This window comes from Pelophylax lessonae (genome assembly GCF_965119305.1).
Source record: "Pelophylax lessonae genome assembly, chromosome: 9".
NCBI classification, from domain to species: Eukaryota; Metazoa; Chordata; class Amphibia; order Anura; family Ranidae; genus Pelophylax; species Pelophylax lessonae.
Window position 1 is genome coordinate 37,801,627 of NC_138776.1, and position 27,079 is coordinate 37,828,705.

The 27,079-nt window shown below is 42.0% G+C and overlaps 1 protein-coding gene across 1 annotated transcript in view; it reads right to left on the bottom strand.

The window, feature by feature from the left end:
- Positions 1 to 27,079, bottom strand: part of LOC309563501 (uncharacterized protein) — a gene marked incomplete at its 5' end in the record, with an annotated part of 67,514 nt that overhangs the window by 15,837 nt on the left and 24,598 nt on the right. Inside the window, 6 exons of the mRNA XM_082267895.1 lie at positions 4,396 to 4,575; positions 6,793 to 6,947; positions 11,172 to 11,261; positions 11,544 to 11,618; positions 18,055 to 18,184; positions 20,290 to 20,442. Of these exons, the coding sequence (XP_082124021.1) occupies positions 4,396 to 4,575; positions 6,793 to 6,947; positions 11,172 to 11,261; positions 11,544 to 11,618; positions 18,055 to 18,184; positions 20,290 to 20,442 (783 nt within the window). The remainder of the gene's footprint in view (positions 1 to 4,395; positions 4,576 to 6,792; positions 6,948 to 11,171; positions 11,262 to 11,543; positions 11,619 to 18,054; positions 18,185 to 20,289; positions 20,443 to 27,079) is intronic.

A 27,079-nucleotide genomic window follows, 5' to 3' on the forward strand; every position in this document is an offset into this window, starting at 1 on the left:
TGGTTTGTGCCAAATTTATCGCATCTAAAAATTAGGGGTAATTTTTATTTATTTACTTTTACTAGTGATGGTGTCGATCTGCGATTTTTAGCAGGACTGCGACATTACGGCGGACAGATCGGACCCCTGACATTTTTGACACTTTTGGGGGGACCAATGACATTACTACAGTAATCATTGCTAAAAATGTGCACTGTTACTGTAATAATGACACTGGCAGTTAAGGGGTTAACTCAGGGGTGATCAAAGGGTTAGGTGTGAGCCTAGGGGGGGGGTTACTAATTGTGGGGGGAGGGGCTTTTGGAATGACCAAGGAGACCTGTGATTCTATATAGAAGGATCCCAGGTGCTCTGTGGTAATTCCAGAGAGAAGAACGGTCTGCTGTGTTTACAACAGCTGACCGCAGTTCTCTCTCAGCGGGGAGCGATCGCGGGTGCCTGTCGGCAATTGAGGTCGCTGGCCCTGTGGATTGGAATCCCCGCTGCCTAGTGGGGGCGGGGGCGGGCGCGAGCCGCCTCCAGCGCGCTCGCCCCTAGGAGCACTCCCGCGAACCACTGTACAGGTACACCGGTTCATGAAGCCATGCCAGCCAGCCTGCTGCAGTATATCTGCAGCGGGCAGTTGGCAAGTGGTTAATAAAGTCAAATAATTTTTTTTTTTTTTACTTCATTGATTTTTTTGAAAGCAGAACTCCATTCAAAAATAATAAGACAGAAAGCATGGAATGAAATCGATTACTTCTTCTAGTCAGTTAGTGTCAGATTATCCTCCATGCTATCACTGTCCCGCTATGTCACTGATACCACATTTACTAGTACAAAAAAAATAAATAAAAATAAAAATTATATCTATATCCCATAGTTTGTAGACGCTATAACATTTGCATAAAATCAATCAATATACGCATATTGGGAATTTTTTTTTACCAAAAATATGTAGCATATTGGCCTAAATATATGAAGAAATTTGATTTTTTACATTTTATATTGGATATGTTTTATAGCAGAAAGTAAAAAATATTTGTTTTTTTTCCAAAATGTTTGGTCTTTTTTTCATTTACTGTCAAATACCACCAAAACAAAGCTCTTCCCACAAAGTGTCAGTTAGTATCAGATTGTCCACTGCAATATCGCATTCCCGCTATAAGCCGATGATCACCACTATTAGGCCTCTTACACACGATACTCCTGTTTGAGCATCTCCTTTTTCAGCTGTAAATTTGTCTTATTGAAACGTGCGCATTTTCGCGCAAATGCGGTTGCGCAAATTCGCATCTTCGCGCACATGTATTCTCGCGTTTTTGTAAAATATGCAGGCGCATTAGAATGAATGGGCTGTATTTTAGCTCATAAAAAAAAAAAAGCTGTACTGAGCATTTTTAGGCTGCAGTGTGCAAGGGGCCTTACTAATATTAATAAAAATAGGTAAATAAAAATTCGATAAATATTAACCATCATTTGTAGACATTATAACATTTGCGTAAACCAATATATGCTTATTAGTGATTTTTTTGCTTGCCAAAAATATGTAGCAGAATACATATTGGTCTAAATTTATGAAGAAATTTGATTTTTTTTTACATTTTTTTATTGGCTATGCTTTTTAGCAGAATGTAAAAAATCTTTTTTTTTTTTCCAAAATTTTTTGTTTATAGAGCAAAAAACGCACCAAAAAAAAGCGCCCAAAATTAAAAAAAAAAAAAGACCAAGACATACATTTTATTGGGGTACAGCGTTGCATGACCGCGCAGTTGTCGGTTAAAGTAATGCAGTGCCGTATCGCAATTGCATGGCCTGGTCATGAAGGGGGGGGGGGGTAAATCTTCCAGGGGGGGGGAAGTTTTTAAACTTCAGCTTTAGGTTATTATTGATTACAGGTCTATCTTGATGTCATACCAATTATTTTATCTATGTCATTGTGCAGCTTGTAGTGTCATATGGTGTCAGCTGAGAGGTCTGGAGAATGTCATTCTAGATTTTGGCCATTATTGGCCCTTTGTGCAGTCTGAATGTTGGGACATGTGATGTATATGTACATACGTAATGTGGAAGGAATGTACAATAGATGACACTGGAATTCCCTTCTGGGTATCCAGATTGAAAAGTGTAAGATGATACCAGGTGCATCGAACCGGTTGGACTGTAAAGGGAATGTATGACCTGCCTACCAAACAAGAAAGCCAAAATTGTTGTCACCGTCTTGGGTCTTTGTAGTATTAATGCATAGCAATAGGACAGAAGCACCTACCTTGCAGATTAACCACTTCAGCTCCGGAAGCTTTTACCCCCTTCATGACCGGGGCATTTTATTGCTATTTAGCACTGCTCTACTTTAAAGCGTAACTCAGCTTTTGAGAAAAAAAAAACATTCCCCTCTGGGTGATCTCTGTACATTGCAGGGATTATAACAAACTTTGTTGCAGATACCTAACTTTTTTTATTCTGAAAAAATCATTATTCGTTCCTCTGTGCTGAGTGGGTCTAATGGGTGTGGATTCATAATTATCTATCAGCTGTGGCAGCTGCAGGGCTCTAATGAGGAAATCTGCTGGGCCTGCATCCCTTTAGACGTGTTCCTATTGGGAGGATCTCCCCAAAAATGACATTTTTGTTGCAGGGGATGCCAGAAATCTGACTTGTATCTTAGGCAGACTTTTGGGAAAATTGGTGAGCCAATCACACAAGCAGGAAATGATGTCTGTGGGGGTGTGGTCAGTATACATTCTGTGTACAGAACACCTCCAGTCGGCCATATTGGATTGCATTTTCAGAAAATTACAACAGCTGCAGATTGAAAAGGAAAGGTCATTTTTAATAACATTGAGTTACAATTCGAGATGTGTCCCAATTGTATACGCGTTATTATTTATTCTTTATTTGCCATTATTTTTCCCCCCACTAAAGTGGAGTTATTCTTTAACTAGTAATTGCATGGTCATGTAACATTGTTTGCAAATTATATTTTTACATTTTTTTTCATAGAAATAGAGCTTTCTTTTGGTGGAATTTGATCACCACTGGGTTTGTTATTTTTTTATTATATATATATATATATATATATATATATACATACACACACACGAATTACAGACCGAAAATTTTAAAAATAAAAAATAAAACATTTTTTACTTTCTGCTATGAAACATATTTAGTAAAAAGAGAAAATCGAATTCTTCATAAATTTAGGGCAACATGTATTCTGCTACATGCCTTTGGTTAAAAAAAAAAAAAAAAAAAAAAAAAACAATAAGTGCATATTGATTGGTTTTTGTGAAAGTTATAGCGACTACAAGTGATGGTATACATATTAGAATTTATATATATATATATTTTTCTTATACCAGTAATGGTAAATTATACTGCAACTGTGATAGTGCAGCAGACAATCTGACACTAACTGATGCTGGGGGGGAAACTAACTAACTGCCACTGACACAAATACAGTGATCAGTGATAATAATTTACACTGTCACCGTTTCGGAAAAGTAAGCAGATATAGTTTTGTAGCTTCTGACTTTTACATTTGTTTTAAAATCGATTTTATGAAAAACTCCACTTTTGTTGGAAAAAAAAAAATAGTAAAAACTTCTCCTCTGGGTGATCTCTGTACATTGCAGGAATTGAACAAACTTTGTTGCAGATTCCTACCTTTTGTTATTCTGAAGAAATAGCTGTTTGTTTGTCTGTGTCCATGTCAAAGTGAATGTGAATGGGAGCGATTTTATCATTTTCAAGCAGCTGCTGCACTTGCAGGGTTCTAATAAGAAAGGGACAGGGTCTGCATCCCTTTAGACATGAGTCCCCTTCCCATTTGGGAGTATCTCAACAAAAATGACATTTTTATTACAGGAGATGCCCAAAATCTGACTTCTGGGGAAATTGGATAGCCAATCATACAAGCAGGGAGGGGCATACTGTACACAGAACGCCTCCAGGTTGCCATATTGCATTTTACAGAAAATGACAGCGCTGCAGATTGAAAAGGAAACGTCATTTTTAATGACGGTCAATTACAAAATGACTTGCGTCTTAAATATATAAATGCGTTTTTTTTTTTATATTTGTTTTATGTTTTATTTGTTTATTTTTTATATATTATTTTTTTATTTGCAAATTTTTTTACCCACGAAAGTGGAGTTAACCTTTAAGTTCCTCTTTAGTATATAGAAGAAGAGAAGACTTTAATTCAGGCTACCGCAGGGGTCTTCAAACTATGGCCCTCCAGTTGTTCAGGAACTACATTTCCCATCATGCCTAGTCAATGCCTCATGGGACATGTAGTTCCACAACAGCTGGAGGGCCGTAGTTTGAGGATCCCTGACGCTACAGCATGGCCTCCCCCTATGCTATGTTCATTCTTACATCTAGTTGCATACTGTCAACTGGCACACTTACTGGGTCTCCGTCCTGAAGATGTATTGCATCTCATGGCCTTCCAGATAGCCGTCCCGTGCATGAGTTGCAGCACTGTCCCTCAGGAAGACGCGGAAGATGTTCTTCTGGTTGCTGTGCAGTTTTATCTCGCATCGCTCCACACGGACGTCTGAAGCATGGTCAAACACCACAAAGCGGCCGCTGGAAGCAGAGACAGAAGACTGAGAAGGTTGGAGAAGACTGGAGCCAATAGGGCCATCTTTGTTCATGTGAAAAATGGAGTTGGCATGCATGATTAATATCATCAAGCACTCTTCCGGTACAAGGTCAATTTTGGCCATCCCCAGAACATGTGTATAAGATCGCTTAGGTACATCTAGGATACATATGTCAAACACAAGGCCCGAGGGGCCGAATGCAGCCAGCCAGGCCTTGTCATGTGGCCCTCGTACCCAGTTTTGCAGCCAGAATGTGGCGTAACTTTATTCCTCCAGCTCTCACCCTCGGCTCCTGCTCCCCATTCTCACTTCTAAACACAGAAGCCTTCTGTGTTTAGAAGTGACAGCTTTGCTCTTAGCAGCTCTCAGATCCCTGCATGCCTCAGGGCTGGGACAGATCTCCAGCATCTGAGAGCGAGAACCACCTCCCTGCAAGGTGGGCCAGAACCACCTACACAGGGAGGTACTAGAGTCGGTGAGGAGAGAGAGAGGAAAATACAAGAAAGCTTTGGGGGGGGGGGGGGGATTGGGGTTGCAAAATTGTGCATAAAGAACACCTAAACCCTGCACTTTGTACACGGTGTACCTCTGAACCCTGCATTATGTGCATAGGGCACTCCTGAACTCTCCACTCTGTGCATAGGGCATCCCTGAACCCTGCACTCTGTGCATAAGACACCTCTGAACCCTGCACTCTGTACATAGCGCACCCCTGAACCCTGCACTCAGTACATAGCGCACCCCTGAACCCTGCACTCAGTACATAGCGCACCCCTGAGCCCTGCACGCTGTACATAGCGCACCCCTGAACCCTGCACTCAGTACATAGCGCACCCCTGAACCCTGCACTCAGTACATAGCGCACCCCTAAACCCTGCACACTGTACATAGCGCACCCCTGAACCTTGCAATCTGTACATAGCGCACCCCTGAACCCTGCACGCTGAACATAGCACAACCCTGAACCCTGCATGCTGTACATAGCGCACCCCTAAACCCTGCACACTGTACATAGCGCACCCCTGAACCTTGCAATCTGTACATAGCGCACCCCTGAACCCTGCACGCTGAACATAGCACAACCCTGAACCCTGTATGCTGTACATAGCACACCCCTGAACCTTGCACTCTGTATATAGGACACCCCTATACCTTGCATGCTGTACATAGCGCACCCTTGAACCCTGCACTCAGTACATAGCACACCGTACATAGCGCACCCCTGAACCCTGCACTCTATACATAGCACAACCCTAAACCCTGCACACTGTACATAGCGCACCCCTGAACCTTGCAATCTGTACATAGCGCACCCCTGAACCCTGCACGCTGAACATAGCACAACCCTGAACCCTGCGTGCTGTACATAGCACACCCCTGAACCTTGCACTCTGTATATAGGACACCCCTATACCTTGCACGCTGTACATAGCGCACCCCTGAACCCTGCACGCTGAACATGGCACAACCCTGAACCCTGCATGCTGTACATAGCACACCCCTGAACCCTGCACGCTCTACATAGCACACCCCTGAACCCTGCACGCTATACATAGCACACCCCTGAACCCTGCACTCTGTACATAGCACACCCCTGAACCCTTCACTCTGTACACAGCACACCCCTGAACCCTGCACTCTGTACATAGTGTACCCCTAAATCTTGCACTCTGTACATAGCACATCCCTGAACTCTGAACTCTGTACATAGCACACCCCTGAACCCTTCACTCTGTACACAGCACACCCCTGAACCCTGCACTCTGTACACAGCACACCCCTGAACCCTGCACTCTGTACATAGTGTACCCCTAAATCTTGCACTCTGTACATAGCACATCCCTGAACCCTGCACGCTGTACATAGCGCACCCCTAAACCCTGCACGCTGTACATAGAACACCCCTGAACTCGGCACTCTGTGCATAGTGCACTCCTGAACTCTGCACCCTGTATGTAGCGCACTCCAGAACCATGCATGTAGCACACCCCAGATACAACCAGCCCTTGGAGGGCTCCCTACTGCTGATGCAGCCCACGATGAAATTGAGTTTGGCACCCCTGGTCTAGGAAATAAGGGACATCTAGGACATAATGGAAAGTCTCTGCAGGAACAGTTGTACATTCCTTAGGGTGTCCAATATACTCTGTGCAGGAAGAACAATGTGTTTCAGCTCTTTAAAGAAGAGACTACGACTCACTCTCTGATCCGGGACAGCAAGAGACAGTCACTGAAGAGGTGCAGATAGACCTGCCGGGTGGTGCCCTTCCACTTGAAGCTGATCGGGTTGAATTCGAGAGACGTGACCTCTCCGTGTTTAACAAGACGCCGGGAAGCTGAGATAAGGGGAAAAATCTGAAAAGTAAAAGTTTAATTCCAGATTATTTATCCTGATGTATGAAATGGTTTTCAGAGACACTGCAATATTGGTGATAACAAATCAATATAAAATCTGCTTGTCTGTTCTACCTCATTGTATATTCATTGAATACATTAACTAGTTTAATTACTCAAACGTACCTATGGGTTTATAGAAATGTCTTGTAAAATAATTTTATTAGACACATACATGTTACACAACAATCCTCCTCGAATTCTCCCCTCCTCAAATACTCTGCTCTGCTGAATGACTCTGCTCTAAAGTGATACTAAACAGAGAAGTGTTAATGAGAACAAACAATATTGCCATTATGTAATGACTGATGACCGAACAATAAATAGTTTTTAGGATTGCATTATTTTGGTCTCTATTTTTCTTAATTTCCTTTTTTCCGGAACAGTCACAAAATGGGTATATAAAAATTGCCTACCTTAACCACTTTACCGCTGCTCACTGGAGCTCTACTGCGGCAAAGTGGTTCGATAACGTCTGGCGACGTAGACCTATGTCGCCAGACATTCCCCTCTCTCGGCGGCGCGCGCGCACCGCTGGAGGCTCGCTCCTGCTGTATTCAGTCACAGCGGCAGTCGGGCCAGGGGAGGAGCGGCGGTAATCATCGCCGCTCTTCCTCGATCGTCGGGGAATCGAGTTTGGAGATCCGCCCGCTTGTGTAAACAAAGCGGGGGGATCCCCTAAGTGACAGGCAGGGTCAGATTGCAGGGTTCAGCATAGCTGAACCTGAGATCTGTCCCTGTGTCACTCAGTCACCTCCCCCCACACACATCAGTAAGCACGAGGCATACATTAACCCCTTGATCACCAATAAAAATTAACCCCTTCCCTGCCAGTGTCATTTTTACAGTAACAGTGCATATTTATAGCACTGATTACTGCAGTAATGTCAATGGTACCCCCAAAAGTGTCAAAAATGTCAGTCAAGGGTCCGATCTGTCCGCCGCAATGTCGCAGTCCCGCAAAAAAAAAAAAAAAAATCGCAGATCCCCGCCATTACTCGTTAACAAAAAAAAACACCAAAAATGACAAAAATCTTTCCCTTAGTTAGTAAACGCAATAACTTTTGCGCAAACCAATCAAAATAGGCTTATTGCGATTTTTTTTACCAAAAATATGTAGCAGAAAACAAATTGGCCTAAAATGATAAAAACATTTTGATTTTTTTTTGGGGGGGGGGGGGGGGATTTCATATAAAAAAATGTGAAAAATATTGTTATTTTTTCAAAATTGTCATTCTTTTTTTGTTTATAGCGCAAAAAGTAAAACTTGCACAGGTGATCAAATACCACCAAAAGAAAGCTCTGTTTGTGGGAAACGGCGTTGCATGACCGCGCACTTGTCAGTTAAAGTCGCACAGTGCTGAATCGCAAAAAGTGGCCCAGACGTAAGACAGCAAAATCCTCCGGTGGTAAAGTGGTTAATGGCTGCATGTTTCATGTGGCATTGTATACTCTTTATTTTAGACATGACGTTTCATTGACACAAACGTTTATGTTGCGGGTTAAAGTTTTTTTCACACAAGCACAGTACCAACAGTTCAGTTTTTAACAGATGAGAAAAACGTTAACCTTTCATTTTATCGTCCATTCAGCAACCTTCGATTTTTTGGCTCAAAAACGTCAGAACCAATCATTAATTTGTGCCCATTAACTGGGCAAAAAGACAAACAAACTGTCCATATGACAGATTTTCAAATGATTTTTAAGTCTACTGCAGTGTTCTCCAAACTGTGGCCCGAAGTGGCCCTTTGTTTGCTTTTATCTGGCCCTTGGGACACTATTTCATCCACTGGTACCAACAATGGGGCACCCCCCCCCCCAACCAACACCAGTGATGAGGCACAAATCTTCCTAATGATCCAATGACACAAGCTATTGGGCTCAATGACACCAATGATGGGGCACTATTCCACCCACTAAACAAACGATGGTGCACAATTCTTCCCAATTGCACCAACAATTGGGCCCAATGACACCAATGAAGGGGCAATAATCCTCTCCCAATGACACCAATAATGGGGCATTAATCCTCCCGATGACACCATGATGTGGTGCACAATTCCTCCCAATTGCACCATCAATTGGGCCCAATGACACCAATGATGGGGCATTAATCCTCCCAATGACACCAATAATGTGGCAATAATCCTCCCAATAACACCAATGATGGGGCATTAATCCTCCCAATGACACCAATTATGTGGTGCACAATTCCTCCCAATTGCACCATCAATTGGGCCCAATGACACCAATGATGGGGCATTAATCCTCCCAATAACAACAATTTTGGGGCATTAATCCTCCCAATGACACCAATGATGGGGCATTAATCCTCCCAATGACACCAGTGATGGGGCATTAATCCTCCCAATGACACCAATAATGGGGCATTAATCCTCCCAATGACACCAATAATGGGGCATTACTCCTCCCAATGACACCAATTATGGGGCATTAATCCTCCCATTGACACCAATGATGGGGCATTAATCCTCCCAATGACACCAATAATGGGGCATTAATCCTCCCAATGACACCAATGATGGGGCATTACTCCTCCCAATGACACCAATTATGGGGCATTAATCCTCCCATTGACACCAATGATGGGGCATTAATCCTCCCAATGACACCAATTATGGGGCATTAATCCTCCCAATGACACCAATGATGGGGCATTAATCCTCCCAATGACACCAATTATGGGGCATTAATCCTCCCAATGACACCAATGATGGGGCATTAATCCTCCCAATGACACTAATAATGGGTCATTAATCCTCCCAATGACACCAATTATGTGGTGCACAATTCCTCCCAATTGCACCATCAATTGGGCCCAATGACACCAATGATGGGGCATTAATCCTCCCAATAACACCAATTTTGGGGCATTAATCCTCCCAATGACACCAATGATGGGGCATTAATCCTCCCAATGACACCAGTGATGGGGCATTAACCCTCCCAATGACACCAATAATGAGGCATTAATCCTCCCAATGACACCAATTATGGGGCATTAATCCTCCCATTGACACCAATGATGGGGCATTAATCCTCCCAATGACACCAATTATGGGGCATTAATCCTCCCAATGACACCAATGATGGGGCATTAATCCTCCCAATGACACTAATAATGGGGCATTAATCCCCCCAATGACACCAATGATGGGGCATTAATCCTCCCAATGACACTAATAATGGGGCATTAATCCCCCCAATGACACCAATGATGGTGCACAATTCCTCCCAATTACACCAACAATTGGGACCAATGATGGGGCATGAATCCTCCCAACGACACCAACAATGAGGCACAATCCTTCCCACTGGCACCAAAAATGGGGCATTGTTTTTTCCCCACTGGCATCAGGACCTTTTCTACCCCCAATGTCCACAGTCTGGCCCCCCTAAAGTCTTAAGGATGGTCAACTGGCTCTTTGTTTAAAAAGTTTGGAGACCCCCGGGGTAGTGTATGGGCACCTTAACTCTCCTCTACTGAAATACATTGCACTACTGGAGGATTCTGCTCCTTCCTCTAATGGTGTCCTTACAATAAACATTCAAAAATCTGTCATTTGGACAGTTTGTTCGTTTTTCATTCAGTTAATGGGCACAAATCGATAATAGGCTGTGACGTTTTTAAGCCATACAAGTCGAAGGAAAAGTTTGGAAAACGTCTGTCGAACAATGATGAATTGAAAGATGAATGCGTTTCTTGTCCATTTAAAAACAAACGGTTGGTACTGCGCTTGTGTGAAAAAACATTAACCCGGAATATAAAAGTCCGTGTCAACAAGCGGCCATGTCTAAAATAAAGCGCATAGCAATAGTATACACAAGAAACATACATCCATCAAGAATGTCAATTTTTATATACCATTATTATTTTCTGTGAATGTTCCCTGAAAAAATTAAATTAAGAAAAATAGAGACCAAAATAATGCAATAATAAAAACGATATTGTTCGCAAATCGGTCATTACATGATGGCAATATCATTTACTCTCATGCCCTTGTGCTCCTTTTTTGAAAACTCATTTGAACAATTTTCTTTACTGGTGTATGGCTAACATAAGCCTTCTCCCCTAGAATACTCTGCTCAGCTGGAGGACTCTGTTCGCTCCTCTATATATCTCTCCTCTTCAGATAAGGAGTTCCCAGATGTTGGGTGGCTCACCTTGCACTCGAACTGAATCTTCTGGTGTAGTAGTATCAGCTCCTCTGTGTCCTTCATTTTCTGGACTCCCTCATTACAGTCTCTTATCATCTATCAGGCAGAAACATGAAATAAAAGACGGACACAGAGGGGTCATAAGGATGTTTTTAGGTAGTTATGTACAGCACCATGCTGACCCCCTCCCATTAGCCATGATCTGCCTGCAATGTATATATAGAAGAACAGAGAGCCAGTGAGGACATTGCAGGGTATAAAATAAGGTAACAGAAAAACTTTATCTAAAAATTTAATTAGTACGTTGGTTATTGTGGGGGGGGGGGTCAGGGAAGGCAAGATATAAGCAAAATAAACTTCAGCTTTTAAGCTTTCTACCTTTTCAATTGCATTGTGGGCTTCAGTAGCTTGTAGCTCCTCATTGGAACCTGGTGCTGAGCGCTTTAATATATTCTGTAGAAAGAAAAGAGAAAAAAGTATATATATATATAACCAGTGGGCTTAAATTTCTGTTTGAAACACATTACAGAAAAATGGGCATCTTGAGGGTTTCAGCAGTAATATAATGTAGTTAGGATCACAGGCTGCTTGTCCTATGAAACAGAGGTGCATATAAACCTCACACATATATCATCGATTAGAGAAAGTACAAAGCGCCACCTCCTGTGTCCACGCCTATTTCCTGTGTCCAACACTAGGTGGAGCTGGAGCCAGCGGCACCAGCTGTGTCCAACAGTAGGTTGAGGTGTGACCTTTGACCTCTGAGGCCACACCTCCTGACCTTTGACCTTTGGGGTGGGTCCATGACCCATTTCCTGAGTCAAAACCCTCTCCTAGGTCACCTCTGTCTAACCCTAACCCTGGCCCTGGTCCCTAGTTCTCCATTCCAGAACGGCGATGCCTTTACCCAAAGTAAATACATATTTGCCAGCACACCAAGGATCTTGCAAAAGCAGTCCAAAACTTTTATTCAAGTTACGATCACATAAAAAAAAATAGTGCAACGTTTCGGAGCCGCACAGGACCCCTTCGTCAGGCATGTGATGGGGTCCTGTGCGGCTCCGAAACGTTGTACTATTTTTTGATGTGATCGTAACTTGAATAAAAGTTTTGGACTGCTTTTGCAAGATCCTTGGTGTGCTGGCGAATATGTAATTACTTGTAACTAATCCAGTTGCCAACTGGTGATCGCTTCAGCACCCAACATACACGAGCCTACAAACCAGGAAGGTGTGCGATAGGAATATGAACTAGACTTTACCCAAAGGACATTCAGGGAATCAAAACCAAATCTCTACAGCAATCTAATATACTTATTAAGAATTTAGGAAGGAGGCCAATGCATTTTTGGGATCTGCACCCCATTCTTTAGGGTGGATTAACAGGCTTATCAGGATGATTTAATAAATAGTAGAGTCATGTAGTGTCAAATGTATTGAACATAATTAGCTTACTAGAACCATGATAGCATCACTGAGTAATAGAAATTAAATTGTCTTAAAATAATCCATAATAAATGTTAATAAATTGATCAATCCATAATAAACAAAAATGGGACTAGGGGATGGGTTGTGGCACCATATCCAGCTACCATTGTAAAATTACTCTAATTGTGACACATAGGGGACTTTTGAGTTGCCAAATAGTCAACTTAGCAGTTATTGTTATGCGTTTTATTAGACACTCAAGTGAGCATCTAGATCAGCATTTCTCAACCCTCTTCACATGGAAGAACCCTTGAAACAACTTTTCGGTCTCAGGGAACCTCTTGCCCCTTTGCTATACTCCGAGCTTACAGTACAATAGTGTGGTGGTCAATATGAAGAATGACCCTTACGTTGGTGGTCATTTGGAGGAATTCCCCCTTTACAGATTGCTAAAACAGTCAATGGTGTCGTTGGTAACTTGCAAACCCGAGAGGCAGAAATTGTTAATTGCTCAAGGAATCTCTAAAAACTTCTGGAGGAACCCTGGTTGAGAAAGGCTGATCTAGATGAGGATGCAAGTACATAGCGATACCAGCAAGAATAGGGGCCCATAAAGATTTTGTGGTGTTTTGCTATCGTTGGACTATCAGGGTGTATACATTATCTGCCACTACAGACAATATATGTCAGGTGCTGATCTCCATCCCTTCTAGTAGATGGGTTGTGGCACCACATCCAGCTACCACTGGAAAATGACTAATTGTGTTACGACATATAGGGGACTTTTGAGGTGCAAAACAGTCAACTTAGCAGAGTAGTAAAAATTATGTGTTTTATTAGACACTCAAGTGAGCATCTAGATCAGCATTTCTCAACCCTCTTCACATGGAAGAACCCTTGAAACAATTTTTAGGTCTCAGGGAACCCCTGCCCTGTTACTATACAATAGTGTGGTGGTCAGTATGAAGAATGACCCTTACGTCGGTGGTCATTTGGAGGAAGTCCCCCTTTACAGATTGCTAAAAAGGTCAATGGTGTCGTTGGTAACTTGCAAACCCGAGAGGCAGAAATTGTTAATTGCTCAAGGAATCTCTAAAAACTTCTGGAGGAACCCTGGTTGAGAAAGGCTGATCTAGATGAGGATGCAAGTACATAGCGATACCAGCAAGAATAGGGGCCCATAAAGATTTTGTGGTGTTTTGCTATCGTTGGACTATCAGGGTGTATACATTATCTGCCACTACAGACAATATATGTCAGGGGCTGATCTCCATCCCTTCTAGTAGATGGGTTGTGGCACCACATCCAGCTACCACTGGAAAATGACTAATTGTGTTACGACATATAGGGGACTTTTGAGGTGCAAAACAGTCAACTTAGCAGAGTAGTAAAAATTATGTGTTTTATTAGACACTCAAGTGAGCATCTAGATCAGCATTTCTCAACCCTCTTCACATGGAAGAACCCTTGAAACAATTTTTAGGTCTCAGGGAACCCCTGCCCTGTTACTATACTCCCAGCTTACAATACAATAGTGTGGTGGTCAGTATGAAGAATGACCCTTACGTTGGTGGTCATTTGGAGGAATTCCCCCTTTATAGATCGCTAAAAAGATCAATGGTGCCGTTGGTAACTTGCGAACCCGAGAGGCAGAAATTGTTAATTGCTCAAGGAATCTCTAAAAACTGGAGGTACCCTGGTTGAGAAAGGCTGATCTAGATGAGGATGCAAGTACATAGCGATACCAGCAAGAGTAGGGGCCCATAAAGATTTTTTGGTTGTGCGATCATTGAACTATCTGGGTGTATACATATATTGACACTACAGACAAGCTATGTCAGGGGCCGATCGCCACCTTTTCTTTTGTCAATAGTGTCCAATATAGTACAAAAATAAAAAGAACTGTACCGCGCTAATGGAAAAATACTAAATTAAATCAAAGCTGCTAGCACCACAATCAACCAAAAATTGTGTAAACAAATTATAAATAAAAGTGCAGCGCTAAAAAAAAAAAAATATATATATATATATACATACATTGCTCCCAATATTATCAGTCCACCAGAAGAAAACAACATTTTTTAACCATCCTAAGGGTTTTTATCTGTGTCATAGGTGTGCAGTTTGTTCTGTTAATACCCTCAAAAATAGGAAGTATGTCACCTTCCAATCCAATGTCACCTCCAAAATATATGACATCAGTTGTTAACTTGTACCACGAAGAATGTTGTTTATGTCATTACTTGTCCCCTGTGGTCTACATTATATTGGTCGCACTGTGGGCGCTTTTCAGGTGCAAATGAAGGAGCACATTGCGAATATCAGAAAAGCACAATCTTTCAAAACATTATGATCAGTGCCATGGGAGGAACCTAACAGGTACCTCCTTCATGGCTGTTGAACAATATTGTCCCCACTGGAGGGGGGACAATATCAGAAGGGGCATTTCTCGTCTGGAAACTAGATGGATCTTTGACTTTAAGTCCTATAGGCCATTCGGCCTGAATATCGATTGGGACATTAATTCATTTATTAATAATAGTTAACTTATGTTTTTGCTGGTGTTTGCGCGTGTTTTGGTGGTGTGATGTTTTTTTTTTATCTCTCCTTGTATGGATATGTAGAAGGTTATTGTGCAGAGTGTCCAGAAATCTTATGTATGATGTTAAAAGCATGTCCTTGTGCAAAAGAAATTTTATTATATTATTTGTGCTGACTTTCCAAAAAAAAATAAAAAATAGAATTTTTGTTAAAGTGGTTGTAAAGCCTTAAGGTTTTTCACCTGAATGAATAATACCTTTTGTGCTGCAGCTTCCTCCCAACACCTTCCTTTCTCTTACCTGAGCCCGATCCCATCCAGTAATATGTACGAGTGCAGCAGCTCCAGCTGCTGTCGCTCTCCTCATTGGTCAGATTAATAGCAGCAGGAGCCATTGGCTGTTGTTGCTGTCAATCAAAAGCTGTGACACAGGAGTGTGTGGGGGGGAGGGGGGGTGGCCAAGTGCTCATGTCTGTGTCAATGGACGCAGCAGCGGCATTTGGGAGCAAGCCTGCACAGGCGCCCCCATGGAAAGCGGCTTTCATTGGGGGGTACCCAATGAAGAGGAGGGGCCTGGAGCGCCGGCAGGGGACCCTTGAAGAAGAGGATCGGGGCTGCTCTGTGCAAAACAATTACACAGAGCAGGTAAGTATGACATGTTTGTTATTTTTAAAACAAAAATTAACTGTTACAGTCACTTTAAGTTCACTGTCTGGCACCTCAAAAACCCCCTACTCAATTGTGTATCACATAAATAAAATGTATCGGATTGAAAAGTATGATTAAATCAAAATTATAGTTCAAAATTTCTAGACTGATATTCTGGGATTCATATACCAATAGTAAATAACAGATCTAATGGTAAGAAATAGTGATCAAGATTAAAAATTATATTATAAATCATTAAGTATATGAACAAATAAAACACATTCTTGTTAATTGTATTTAATTATGATTCAGGATATGAATATAGGTGTATACATATCTAAATCAAATCAATATTTGGTGTGATTACCCTTTGGCTTTAAACCAGCATTAATTCTTACACTTGCACACTTTGTACACTTACACAAAGTCAGTAATTTTGTAGGATTAGAGTCAAGTGTATGATTAACCAATTATACCAAGCAGGTGCTGATGATCATCAATTTCATATGTAGGTTACAACACAGTCATTAACTGAAACAGAAATAGCTGTGTAGGGAACTTAGAACTGAATGAGGAACATCCAAATTCTGCTTCTGGTTGTGGAAGACAGTTTCATGTCACAAGACCGGGGTATCAAGATGGGCTGTTCAAACTCTTTTGAAGAAGCACAAAGAAACGGGCAACACTACGGACCGTAGATGCAATGGTCGGCCAAGTAAACATAATGCAGCAGAGGAAACACACATCATGCTTTTTTCCCTTCAACATCAGAAGATGTCCAACAGTGCCATCAGCCCAGAACTGGCAGAAAACAGTGGGACCAAAGTATATCCATCGACAGTCCAGAGACGTCTGGGCAAAAGTGGTCTTCATGGAAGAATTGCAGCCAAAAAGCCATACCACCGACCTGGAAACAAGGCTAAGTGACTCTTCTATGCATGAAAACAGGAACTGGGGTGAAGAAAAATGGCAGCAGGTACTCTGGATCGATGAGTCAAAATGGGAAATATTTCGCTGTATGGTGAAGGGATGGAAACCGGTACAATAATGAGTGTCTGCAGGAAACTGTGAAACATGGTGGAGGTTCCTCGCAAGTTTGGGGCTGTATTTCTGCAAATACAGTTGGAGATTTGTTCAGGATCAATGGTGTCTTCAATGCTGAGAAATACAGGCAGATACTTATCCATCATGCCATACCATCAGGAAGGTGTGTGATTGGCCCCAGATTTATTCTACAGCAGCACAATGACCCCAAACATACAGCCCATGTCATTAAAAACTATGCTCCGTGTAAAGAAGAACAAGTGAGGGGTTTGGCCCCCACAGAGCCCTGATCTCAACATGATCAAGTCTGTCTGGGATTACATGAAGAGACAAAGATTTGATGCAGCCGACATCCACAGAAAATCTGTAGTTAGTTTAGACGTTTGAAACAACCTACCTGCCTAATTCCTGTGTGTAAGTGTACCTAAAATAATTGATGCTGTTTGAAGGCAAATGGCGGTCACACCAAATATTGATTTGATTTGGATTTCTCTTCTGTTCATTTACTTTACATCTTTGATAAAAATAAACTATAAACACTTCTATTTCTGAATTTGTTCTTAAAAGTATAACTAAAGGAAAAACTTTTTTTTTAGTTTTGGATAGATTGGAGAGGGATTAGAATACCGGTCAGTATTTATTGTGAAAAAAAAAAAATTGCTGTCTGTGCCCCCGTTAAGGAGATCCACCCTCTCTATTTGTCCTGATTACCATTATCATTGAAAGTAAAAGAAAATCCCAAATTTTGGATTGTCCCCAGAAAAGTAATAGAGGGGAATTCATCCAATGGGGACAGTAGTTCTGGTGACCTAGAGGTCCCCAAATATTTCCTTAATTTACAGGGATTTCCTTCCACATCCTGTTTGGCTTTGGGACGGAAGGAAGTGAAGGGAAATCTCCGCAATGGGACACAGATGGCGGAAAAAAAAATCAGACGTACCCTATCCAAAATTAAAAAAAAAAAAGTTTTGCATATAGTTCTACTTTCATTTACAAAATCTTTTCACAGTAGTTTATATATATATATATATATATATATATATAGTTCGTATATACTGTATATATACATACATTATATTTATAGGCAATGGTTGAGACACTCAAACCAAAAAGAAGGTAGATGCTTTGGTGGGGGCTTGATAGAGGTAGGCTTTGACCTGCCGCCATGTTGGAAGGTATAGAAACGTTGGTATCTGACCGGCTATCTAAATACCAATGAAGAAGACTTTACCTGTAAGAGCAGTCTAAGGCGAGTGATCCTCTGGAAGGGCAGGATGAGAAAGGATTTGAGGCTCAGTCTCTGGCACACAGGGTCGCTTTCAAGCTTCGCTAAAACCTGCTGGAACCGCGGGTTATTATTCCTGAATGAAAGGAAGAAGCAAAGGATATTTTTGCTAGGCTAGAATAATAAGCACATAAATTAACCACTTGCCGACCGCTCACTCGAGCTCTACTGCGGCAAAGTGGTTAGTTCCCGTCCAGCAACGTAGACCTATTCAGTCACAGCGGGAGTTGGGCCAGGGGAGGAACGGCGGTGTTCACCGCCGCTCTTCCCCCGATCGTCGGGGAATCGAGTCTGGAGATCCGCCCGCTTGTGTAATCAAAGCGGGCGGATCTCCTAAGTGACAAACAGTGACAGACTGCAGGGTTCAGCATAGCTGAACCCTGCGATCTGTCCCTGTGCCACTCAGTCACCTCCCCCACACGTGTTAGTAAGCACCAGGCATACATTAACCCCTCCCTCTCCAATAAAATAAACCCCTTCTCTGCCAGAGTCATTTTTACAGTAACAGTGCATATGTATAGCACTGATTACTATAGTAATGTCACCGGTACCCCCAAAAGTGTCAAAAATGTCAGTCAAGGGTCCGATCTGTCCGCCGAAATGTCGCAGTCCCGCAAAAGAAAAAAAACGCAGATCGCCGCCATTACTCATTAAAAAAACCCACCAAAAATGACAGAGATCTTTCCCTTAGTTAGTAAACGCAATAACTTTTGCGCAAACCAATCAAAATACACTTATTGTGATTTTTTTTTTACCAAACATAGGTAGCAGAAAACAAATTGGCCAAAAATTTAAAAAAATTTTGATTTTTACATTTTTTTGGGGGGGAATTTCATATAAAAAAAAATGTTAAAAATATTGTTATTTTTTCAAAATGTACGCTCATTTTTTTGTTTATAGCGCAAAAAGTAAAAATCGCACAGGTGATCAAATACCACCAAAAGAAAGCTCTGTTTGTAGTAAAAAAAGGACGTAAATTTCGTTTGGGTACAGCGTCGAATGACCGCACAATTGTCCGTTAAATTCACGCAGTGCCGAATCGCAAAAAGTGGCCCAGATGTAAGACAGCAAAATCCTCCGGTGGTAAAGTGGTTAATAAGAAAGACTTTTTATTTTAGGTGGCAGTAGTAGAGGGTAGCAGTGACAACTGTCTCAGGCACAGAGGAGATGAGCATCAATATACCACCTGTGAGAATACATGTAGGGGATTAAAGGGAAAGTAACATATTTCAGAGAGCATATATTGATTATTTCAGTGTCATTTTTGGTAGGACTACAGAGAGGGGTCTCGGTGCTATCACCTTGTTAATTGTCTAAAGAGCCTCAGTCATGAGATTAGTAAGGGGGTGGCCATTACTGGCCTCTCCTTCGAGAGTGACAATTCACTGGATGTCATTCTGATGCTTAGGCTTCAATCCTTTTTGAGCTCCAGACCTACAAAGCTAATCATTTATATATGCTCCACGTCATTCAACCAGAAAGTATGAGGACATCCGGTGGGATAGAAGAACTGTGTGGGGGGGGGGGGGGGGGACAGCTTGGTACGTGCTGAAATAAAAAATAAAAAAAAAACTCCAGGGGACAGGAAGTTGGCATGCTTCTTCCACAACACTGGCTACCTAGCAAAATTGTCTTCAAAAAAGGAACTGCTAAAATTAATTCAAGACATTATCCTTGACAAAACAGCTAATATAAATGAAAACTTCTGGCCATATGATGGAGGAGTTTTCCAATTTTCACACAGAACCTGGCAAAGTCACCCACTCCGTACCGCAGGTTGGGTATTTTACCTGCGCTGCCAAACAGGTAAAATGAGGCCAGGCCAAGCTTTGCTTTAGAAGGGGATTTGCATATAACCGGAGCTGTCTATATAATTTGTAATTTGTAATTTTATAATCTACTGATTATTTTGATATGTGCAATGGATGGTGGCCTCTGCTGTTGTATTTTTCTCAATATATGCTCAGCTGAAATTGCTTAGTTTAGTGACAGGTTTACTTTGAGTCCTTACTATAGACTTGGAGGAGCAGGACATTTCACAAACTGGGGTCTCCTCCTACACAGGTTACACTACTCAAGTCACTTTCCATCCAAGCCATCTTAGAATGCATAGATCTGACGGAAACTTAAGCCGTAAGTACATAAACCTGATCATTATAACCTGAATGGAGGTCACCTTACATCAGCCTCTGGAAGGTTCTGTCCTGGTAGGTCTGGTTGGTGACGTATGGCAGGTAGACTTTGCGAAAGTTTGGCTCATGACTGATGACCACTTCGCACACTTGAAAGTTGTACATGTTGTTCTCAAATTCTTCTTCCAGGTCAAACAAGAAGCTGAAGAGGGCATATTAATATCGAACATCAATACATACTTAAAAGTTGGTCATACAGAAATAATTCAATTTCTACTGCGCATGTATGGTCCCAACTGCTAGACAAATATGTCCAATGACATACCCAGTTACGACTGTTATGCCAGGGTGTATAGATTAATGTGCTGAGATAAACCCGGCACTACTGGAGTCTTCTTCATGCCCGTCCCAACATGACCATGTGATTTCTACTCTACCATTCCCAATCTCTAATCCTAGTGTGTCCAAAGATTAACAATCTATCATTGTTTCTGGCTGCTGGAGGGTCTATTAATGCTGGCTGCTGGGAGTCTATTGTTGCTGGGGGGGGGGGGGGGGTATAGTTGCTGGCTACAGAGGATGTATTTTACGTCCTTTCTTGTTATCATTAAAAACATTCCATACAAATTACATTGCACCAAAAAATTATACTTGGCTCTATATTCTCTAAAAGGGGCAATACTGGGTAGTGGGGTGGAACCAAGAAATGGTTCTTAGAGGTGGGTAGGGGGCAGAGACAAGGGGTGACTCATATAGGGGAGTTCCTGCACCTATTCTATAAGAAAAAAAACAATATATATATATGCGGGTGTGTGTGATCTGACAATTTCGGGTAGGGGGCACACATGCATGCTGCCAGTGGCTCGCTTTCACTGTAATTACACACAGCGGAAGCCAATCAGTGGGTGCACAGGACTCAATGTCCTCCGGCACCCGCTGTTCATCAGGCAGAGAGACAGAACTCCGGTCTGTCTATGTTAACAAGGCAGATCGCTGTTCTGACAGAAAGTAAGGGATGGAATTTGTGTTCCTGCAAAGCGGGGAATAAATTACATCTCCTCCCTTAGTAAAAGCAGCACACAATATACTAAAGAGCTGGTTAGGCACATAGTTCACTCTTTGATCGCCCCTGAAGTTATCCTCTTCCCAGCCAGTGCCATTAGTACACTGACAGTGCATAATATTTAGCACTGATCACTGTTTTAGTGTCACTGGTCCCCAAAAAGTGTCAAAAGTGTCAGTATGTCCGCCGCAATATCACAGTCCCACAATAAAGTTGCTGATGGCCGCCATTACTAGTAAAAAAAATAACAATAAATATAAATAAAACTATTCTATAGTTTGTAGACGATATAACATTTGTGTAAACCAACTACTATACGCTTATTGGGATTTTTTTTTTTTTTTTTACCAAAGACATATAGCAGAATACATATTGGCCTAACATTTTGAAGAAATTAGATTTTTAAAATTTTTTTATTGGATACGTTTTATACCGGTAACAGAAACATTGTTTTTTTTTTTTTCAAAATTGTCAATCTCTTTTTGTTTATAGTGCAAAAAATGAAAACCGCAGAGGTGATCAAATACTGTAGTACCAAAAGAAAGCTATTTGTGGGGAAAAAAAGGACATACATTTTATTTGGGTACAGCGTTGCACGACCCCTCAAATTGTCAGTTAAAGTAACGCAGTGCCGTATCGAAAAAAATTGCCTGGTCACGAAGGGGGGTAAATGTAACTACACCTACTATGTAACTATGTAAGACTGGCATTCCGTGACACTACTTAAAAATGCAAATAGCATGCTGCTAAACTAGGTCACATGTGACTCAGCAAGATTATAATAGGGCTTGGCTCTATATATAAATACTGGGTCATTGTGATAATAACTGAAGATTTAGTTTTGCTATCATTATATTATTATTTATTCTATCATTACTTCTAAATTAAAGGGTGTAATATAGCACTAACATATACTGTATCATAATACAGAGTACATGGAACCATTTCCAATCTAACATCGCTGACACATACACACTCACTCTCTTTTTATAATGAAACCCAACACCATCTTAGCTACGTGAGCTCGGGAAGGTTTTACCCCCTTCGTGACCAGGCCATTTTTTGCTATTGCGCTACTTTAACTGGCAATTGTACGGTCATGCAACACTGTTCCCACATTAAATTTATATCTTTTTTTTTTTTTTTTACACAAAGCGCGCTTTCTTTTTGTGATATTAGATTACCACTGTTTTTTTTTTTCTTTTTTTAATATATAAACTAAAAAAAGATGGAAACTTTTGTACACCCCCCACAATATTTTTTACTTTCTGTTATAAAACATATTTATGTAATTTTCTCATGAATTTAGGTCAAAATGTATTCTGCTACATGTCTTTGGAAAAAAGAAAAAAAAAAAAAAAAAAAAAAAACAAGAAGTGTATATTAACCACTTAAGCCCCAGCCCTATTTTGGACACTTTTTGTTCACAAGTTAAAATCAGTATTTTTTCCTAGAAAACTGCTTAGAACCCCCAAACATTATATATATTTTTTTTAGCAAAGACTCTGGAGAATAAAATGTCAGTCATTGCAATATTTTTTGTCATGCGGTATTTGCGCAGTGGTCTTTAAAACGCCATTTTTTTTAAAAAAATTTCTCACGCCGAGTAAATAGATACCCAACATGTTACGGTTTAAAATTGCGCCCCCCCGCGGGATGGCGCAAACTACGGTCAATAGAGATCTCAATAGGCGACACTTTAAATTTATTTAACGGTTACCACTTTAGAGTTAGACTGTAGCTCTTTTTTTTTTAATTATTGCCCATGCTCTGGCGATCGCGGCGATACCTCACATGTGGGGTTTGAAGAGCGATTTCATTCACGGCTCGACTTCCGTATACGTTTTTTTTCATGCGCGAGCTAACGGTGACGGGGGGCGGCTAAAAAAAATTTTTTTCCTATTTATTTATTTATTTTTTTTAACTTTATTACAGGTTTAAAAAAAAAAAAACAAAAAATCAAATCACTTTTATTGCTGTCACAAGCAATGTAAACGTCCCTTGTGACACCAATATGTAGTGACAGGTACACTTTATGGAGGGATCGAGGGTCTAAAAGACTCCAGACCCCTCCACTACACTTCCATGTATGCATAACCCTGAAAACAGCGTTTTTGCATACAGCCGTTTTTTTAAATTTGCCGCCTTTTGCAGCACAGTAACCTGAAGTGACGTCATGGACGCTGCCTCCGTGTTACATCATCGGAGACCCGATCTAAGCAGTTTCCGGCATTCATCGGGACTCCATCCAGCCGGCGGATGTTCCGGCTGGGTGCTCGGTGCTCCCGGTGGGACGGGAGCCCCGAGCAAAGTCACGGAAGGCGGCGGGAGGGGGGGGGGGGGACGTCCCCTCCCGCTCACACGGGTAACGATCGAGCGGCTCCCGAGCCGCATCGGTTGTTACCGATGGAAAGTCGACCGTTGACACTAGACCACGGTACCGGGATGGTGTCTCTAGTTAGAGGCATCATCCCGGTATACTACTGCAAAGTTTACCGACGAAAATATACGTTAGTATGCGGTAAGTGGTTAATCATTTTGTGTGAAAGTTATGGAGTCTACAAAGGAAGATTTATGGATATTACCAAAAGTATTGGGACGCCTGCCTTTACACGCACATGAACTTTAATGGCATCCCAGTCTAAAGCCTCGTACACACGAGTGGAAATTCGGCCGGGAATTTTCATCCGACGACCGATCTGCCGATTACGGCTTGTTCGTATGATGCTTCCGACAACCGACTCCGACTTTTCGGCCGAAAAAAATCTGGTGTGCAGGCTATAAAATTTTTGTCCTCCGTCAAAACACGTCCGATTTTCGTGCAGTCAGTACAGATTTCGACAGGGAAAAATCTTAAGTCTGGGCATGCTCAGAGAAGAAAGAACACAAAGAAAGCAAACCAACACATGACATCACTTCTGAAGTAGGATTCTGTCGTGTGGGAAAATTTGTGTGCAGTCTAGAGCACATTCCAACCAACAAAACACCACTCTGACAAAGATGGACGACCGGTCGGCGGAAATTCGTTGCGTGTGTACGAGGCTTAAGTCCGTAGGGTTCAGTACTGAGTTGGCCCACCCTTTGCAGCTATAACAGCTTCAACTCTTCTGGGAAGGCTGTTCACAAGGTTTAGGAGTGTGTCTATGGGAATGTTTGACCATTCTTCCAGAAGCGCATTTGTAAAGTCAGACAATGATTTTAGATGAGAAGGCCAGGCTTGCAGTCTGTGCTCTAATTCATCCCAAAGGTGTTCTATAGGGTTGAGGTCAGGACTCTGTGCAGGCCAGTCACGTTCCTCCACCCCAAACTTGCTCATCAAAGTCTTTATGGACCTTGGTTTGTGTACTGGTCCAAATCCCTTGGTGGAGGGGGGATTATGATGTGGGGTTATTTTTCAGGGGTTGGGCTTGGCCCCTTAGTTCCAGTGAAGGGAACTCTTAAGGCGTCAGCATACCAAGACATTTTGGACAATTTCATGCTCCCAACTTTGTGGGAGGAGTTTGGGGGTGGCCCCTTCCGGTTCCAACATGACTGCGTACCAGTGCACAAAGCAAGGTCCATAAAGACATGGATGAGTGAGTGCTGCCTCAACTGTGCTACAGCAAAGTCCATCAGGGCAGCCTCATCTGCGCCCATCAGTGCAGCCTCATCAGTGCCCATTAGTGCAGCCTCATCAGTGCCCATTAGTGCAGCCTCATCTGCGCCCATCAGTGCAGCCTCATCTGCGCCCATCAGTGCAGCCTCAGCGGTGTTCATCAGTGCAGCTTTGTCAGTGCCCATTAGTGCAGCCTCATCAGTGTCCATAAGTGCACATCAGTGAAGAAAAAAAAATTGCTTATTTCCAAAATATTATAACAGAAACAAAGAGGTGTTTTTTTTTCCCCCAAAATGTTGTCTTTTTTTTGTTTTTTTAGCAAAAAAGGTAAAAAAAAAACAAAAAAACAAAACACAATAGTGAATAAATAGCTCCAAAAGAAAGCTTTAAAAAGATAAAAATTTCAGATAGGTACAGTGTTGCATGACTGTGAAATTTCAAAAACGTGACAGCACTGGAAGCTGAAAAATGGCCTGGTTAGGAAGAAAGGGGCAAAATGCCCAATAGGCAAGTGGTTAAAATATACCTAAAACTACAAAAAAGTTTTTTACTGTCCATAGAGTAGAAAGGATTAGAAGCCTGTGGAGATATTCTCCCTATTGTCCCGTACTATTATCACCTGGAAAGAAAGTAATGGCTTATCCAACATTTTACAAAAGCTTACAAAAATTGAATTTCCCTTCACTTCTTAAAGTGTCTCCTTTCTTTTTTATCATTTGTACCCTATTCAAAAAAAAAATGGATTTTTGTAAAATCTTACCGTAAAATCCTTTTCTCTTAGCTCATTGACAGACGTAGTCCTCGGTGATACAGCACCTTCGGGTTATGTTGCCTCCACAGGAGCAGGACTAGACAGGAAATAAAATGCTCTGGCCACACCCTAGGGGCAGTCCCCGAGGGTATATCCTCTCTCTCTCTGCCACAGCAAATCAGTTATGTCACAAAAGCAGTGTTTAGAGAATTTAACCCAACCCAACTCAAAAACAGAGGGGCGGGTACTACGTCTGTCAATGAGCTAAGAGAAAAGGATTTTACGGTAAGATTTTACAAAAATCCATTTTTCTCTATCGCTCATTGACAGACGTAGTCCTCGGTGATACAGCGCCTTCGGGACGTCCCAGAGCAGTATCACAAATGAGGGGTGGGAAAATGGAAATCAAAACCAAAGTTTACAATGCTCATCCTTAATGATGAGACTCAACAAAAAAATTTTCAAACAGAAATACACCCTTGAGGTAGACCACCAGTCTCCTCAAATTGCGGCCTGCAAAACCTTGCGGCCAAATGAGGCATACGCCGATGCCATCACATCAATTTTATAAAATTTTGTAAAGGTATGTACCGACGACCAGGTGGCCGCCTTACATACCTGGACCACTGACTCCTGATGGCCACACCCGAGTGGAGTGCGCCCTAACAGGGAACGGAGGACTCTGACCCTTAATAGAATAAGCCTGTACCACCGTCTGTCTAATCCATTTGGCAATAGTCGCGGCAGATGCAGGCAACCCCTTTCTGGGGCCATCCGTGATCACAAAAAGTGAATCCGTCTTACGGAACGATTCCGTAGCCTTCAGGTATACCCTGATTGCCCGAACCACATCCAAGGAATGCAACGCATGTTCCCGATGATGATTGGGCTGAGGACACAAGGAAGGTAGTACAATATCTTCATTCAGATGAAAATCTGAAACCACCTTAGGAAGAAAGGATGGCTTAGGATGGAGTACTACCTTATCCCTATGAATCACCAAGTATGGGGACTGGCATGATAAAGCAGCCAGTTCTGACACCCTGCGTGCAGAAGTGATAGCCACCAAGAAGGCCACCTTCTGGGATAAAGTAAGCAAGGGAATCTCCCTGATGTTTTCAAAAGGAGGTTTCTGTAGAACCGACAAAACCAAATTAAGATCCCAGGGCGGTAAGGGCGGCGCGCGGACTGGTGGAGCCAGGTGCCGCACCCCCTGGATGAAATTCCGCACCAAGGACTTGGTAGCTAAAGGTTTCTGAAAGCAGGTTGCTAATGCTGAAACTTGACCCTTGATGGTGCTCAAGGCTAGCTTCTGCTCAACCCCTTTTTGCAAAAAGGCCAATATTCGAGTCACCGAATAGGTACGTGGAGGAAATCCTAAAGATTCGCACCACGCGATATAAGTCTTCCATGTGTGATAATAGACTTTG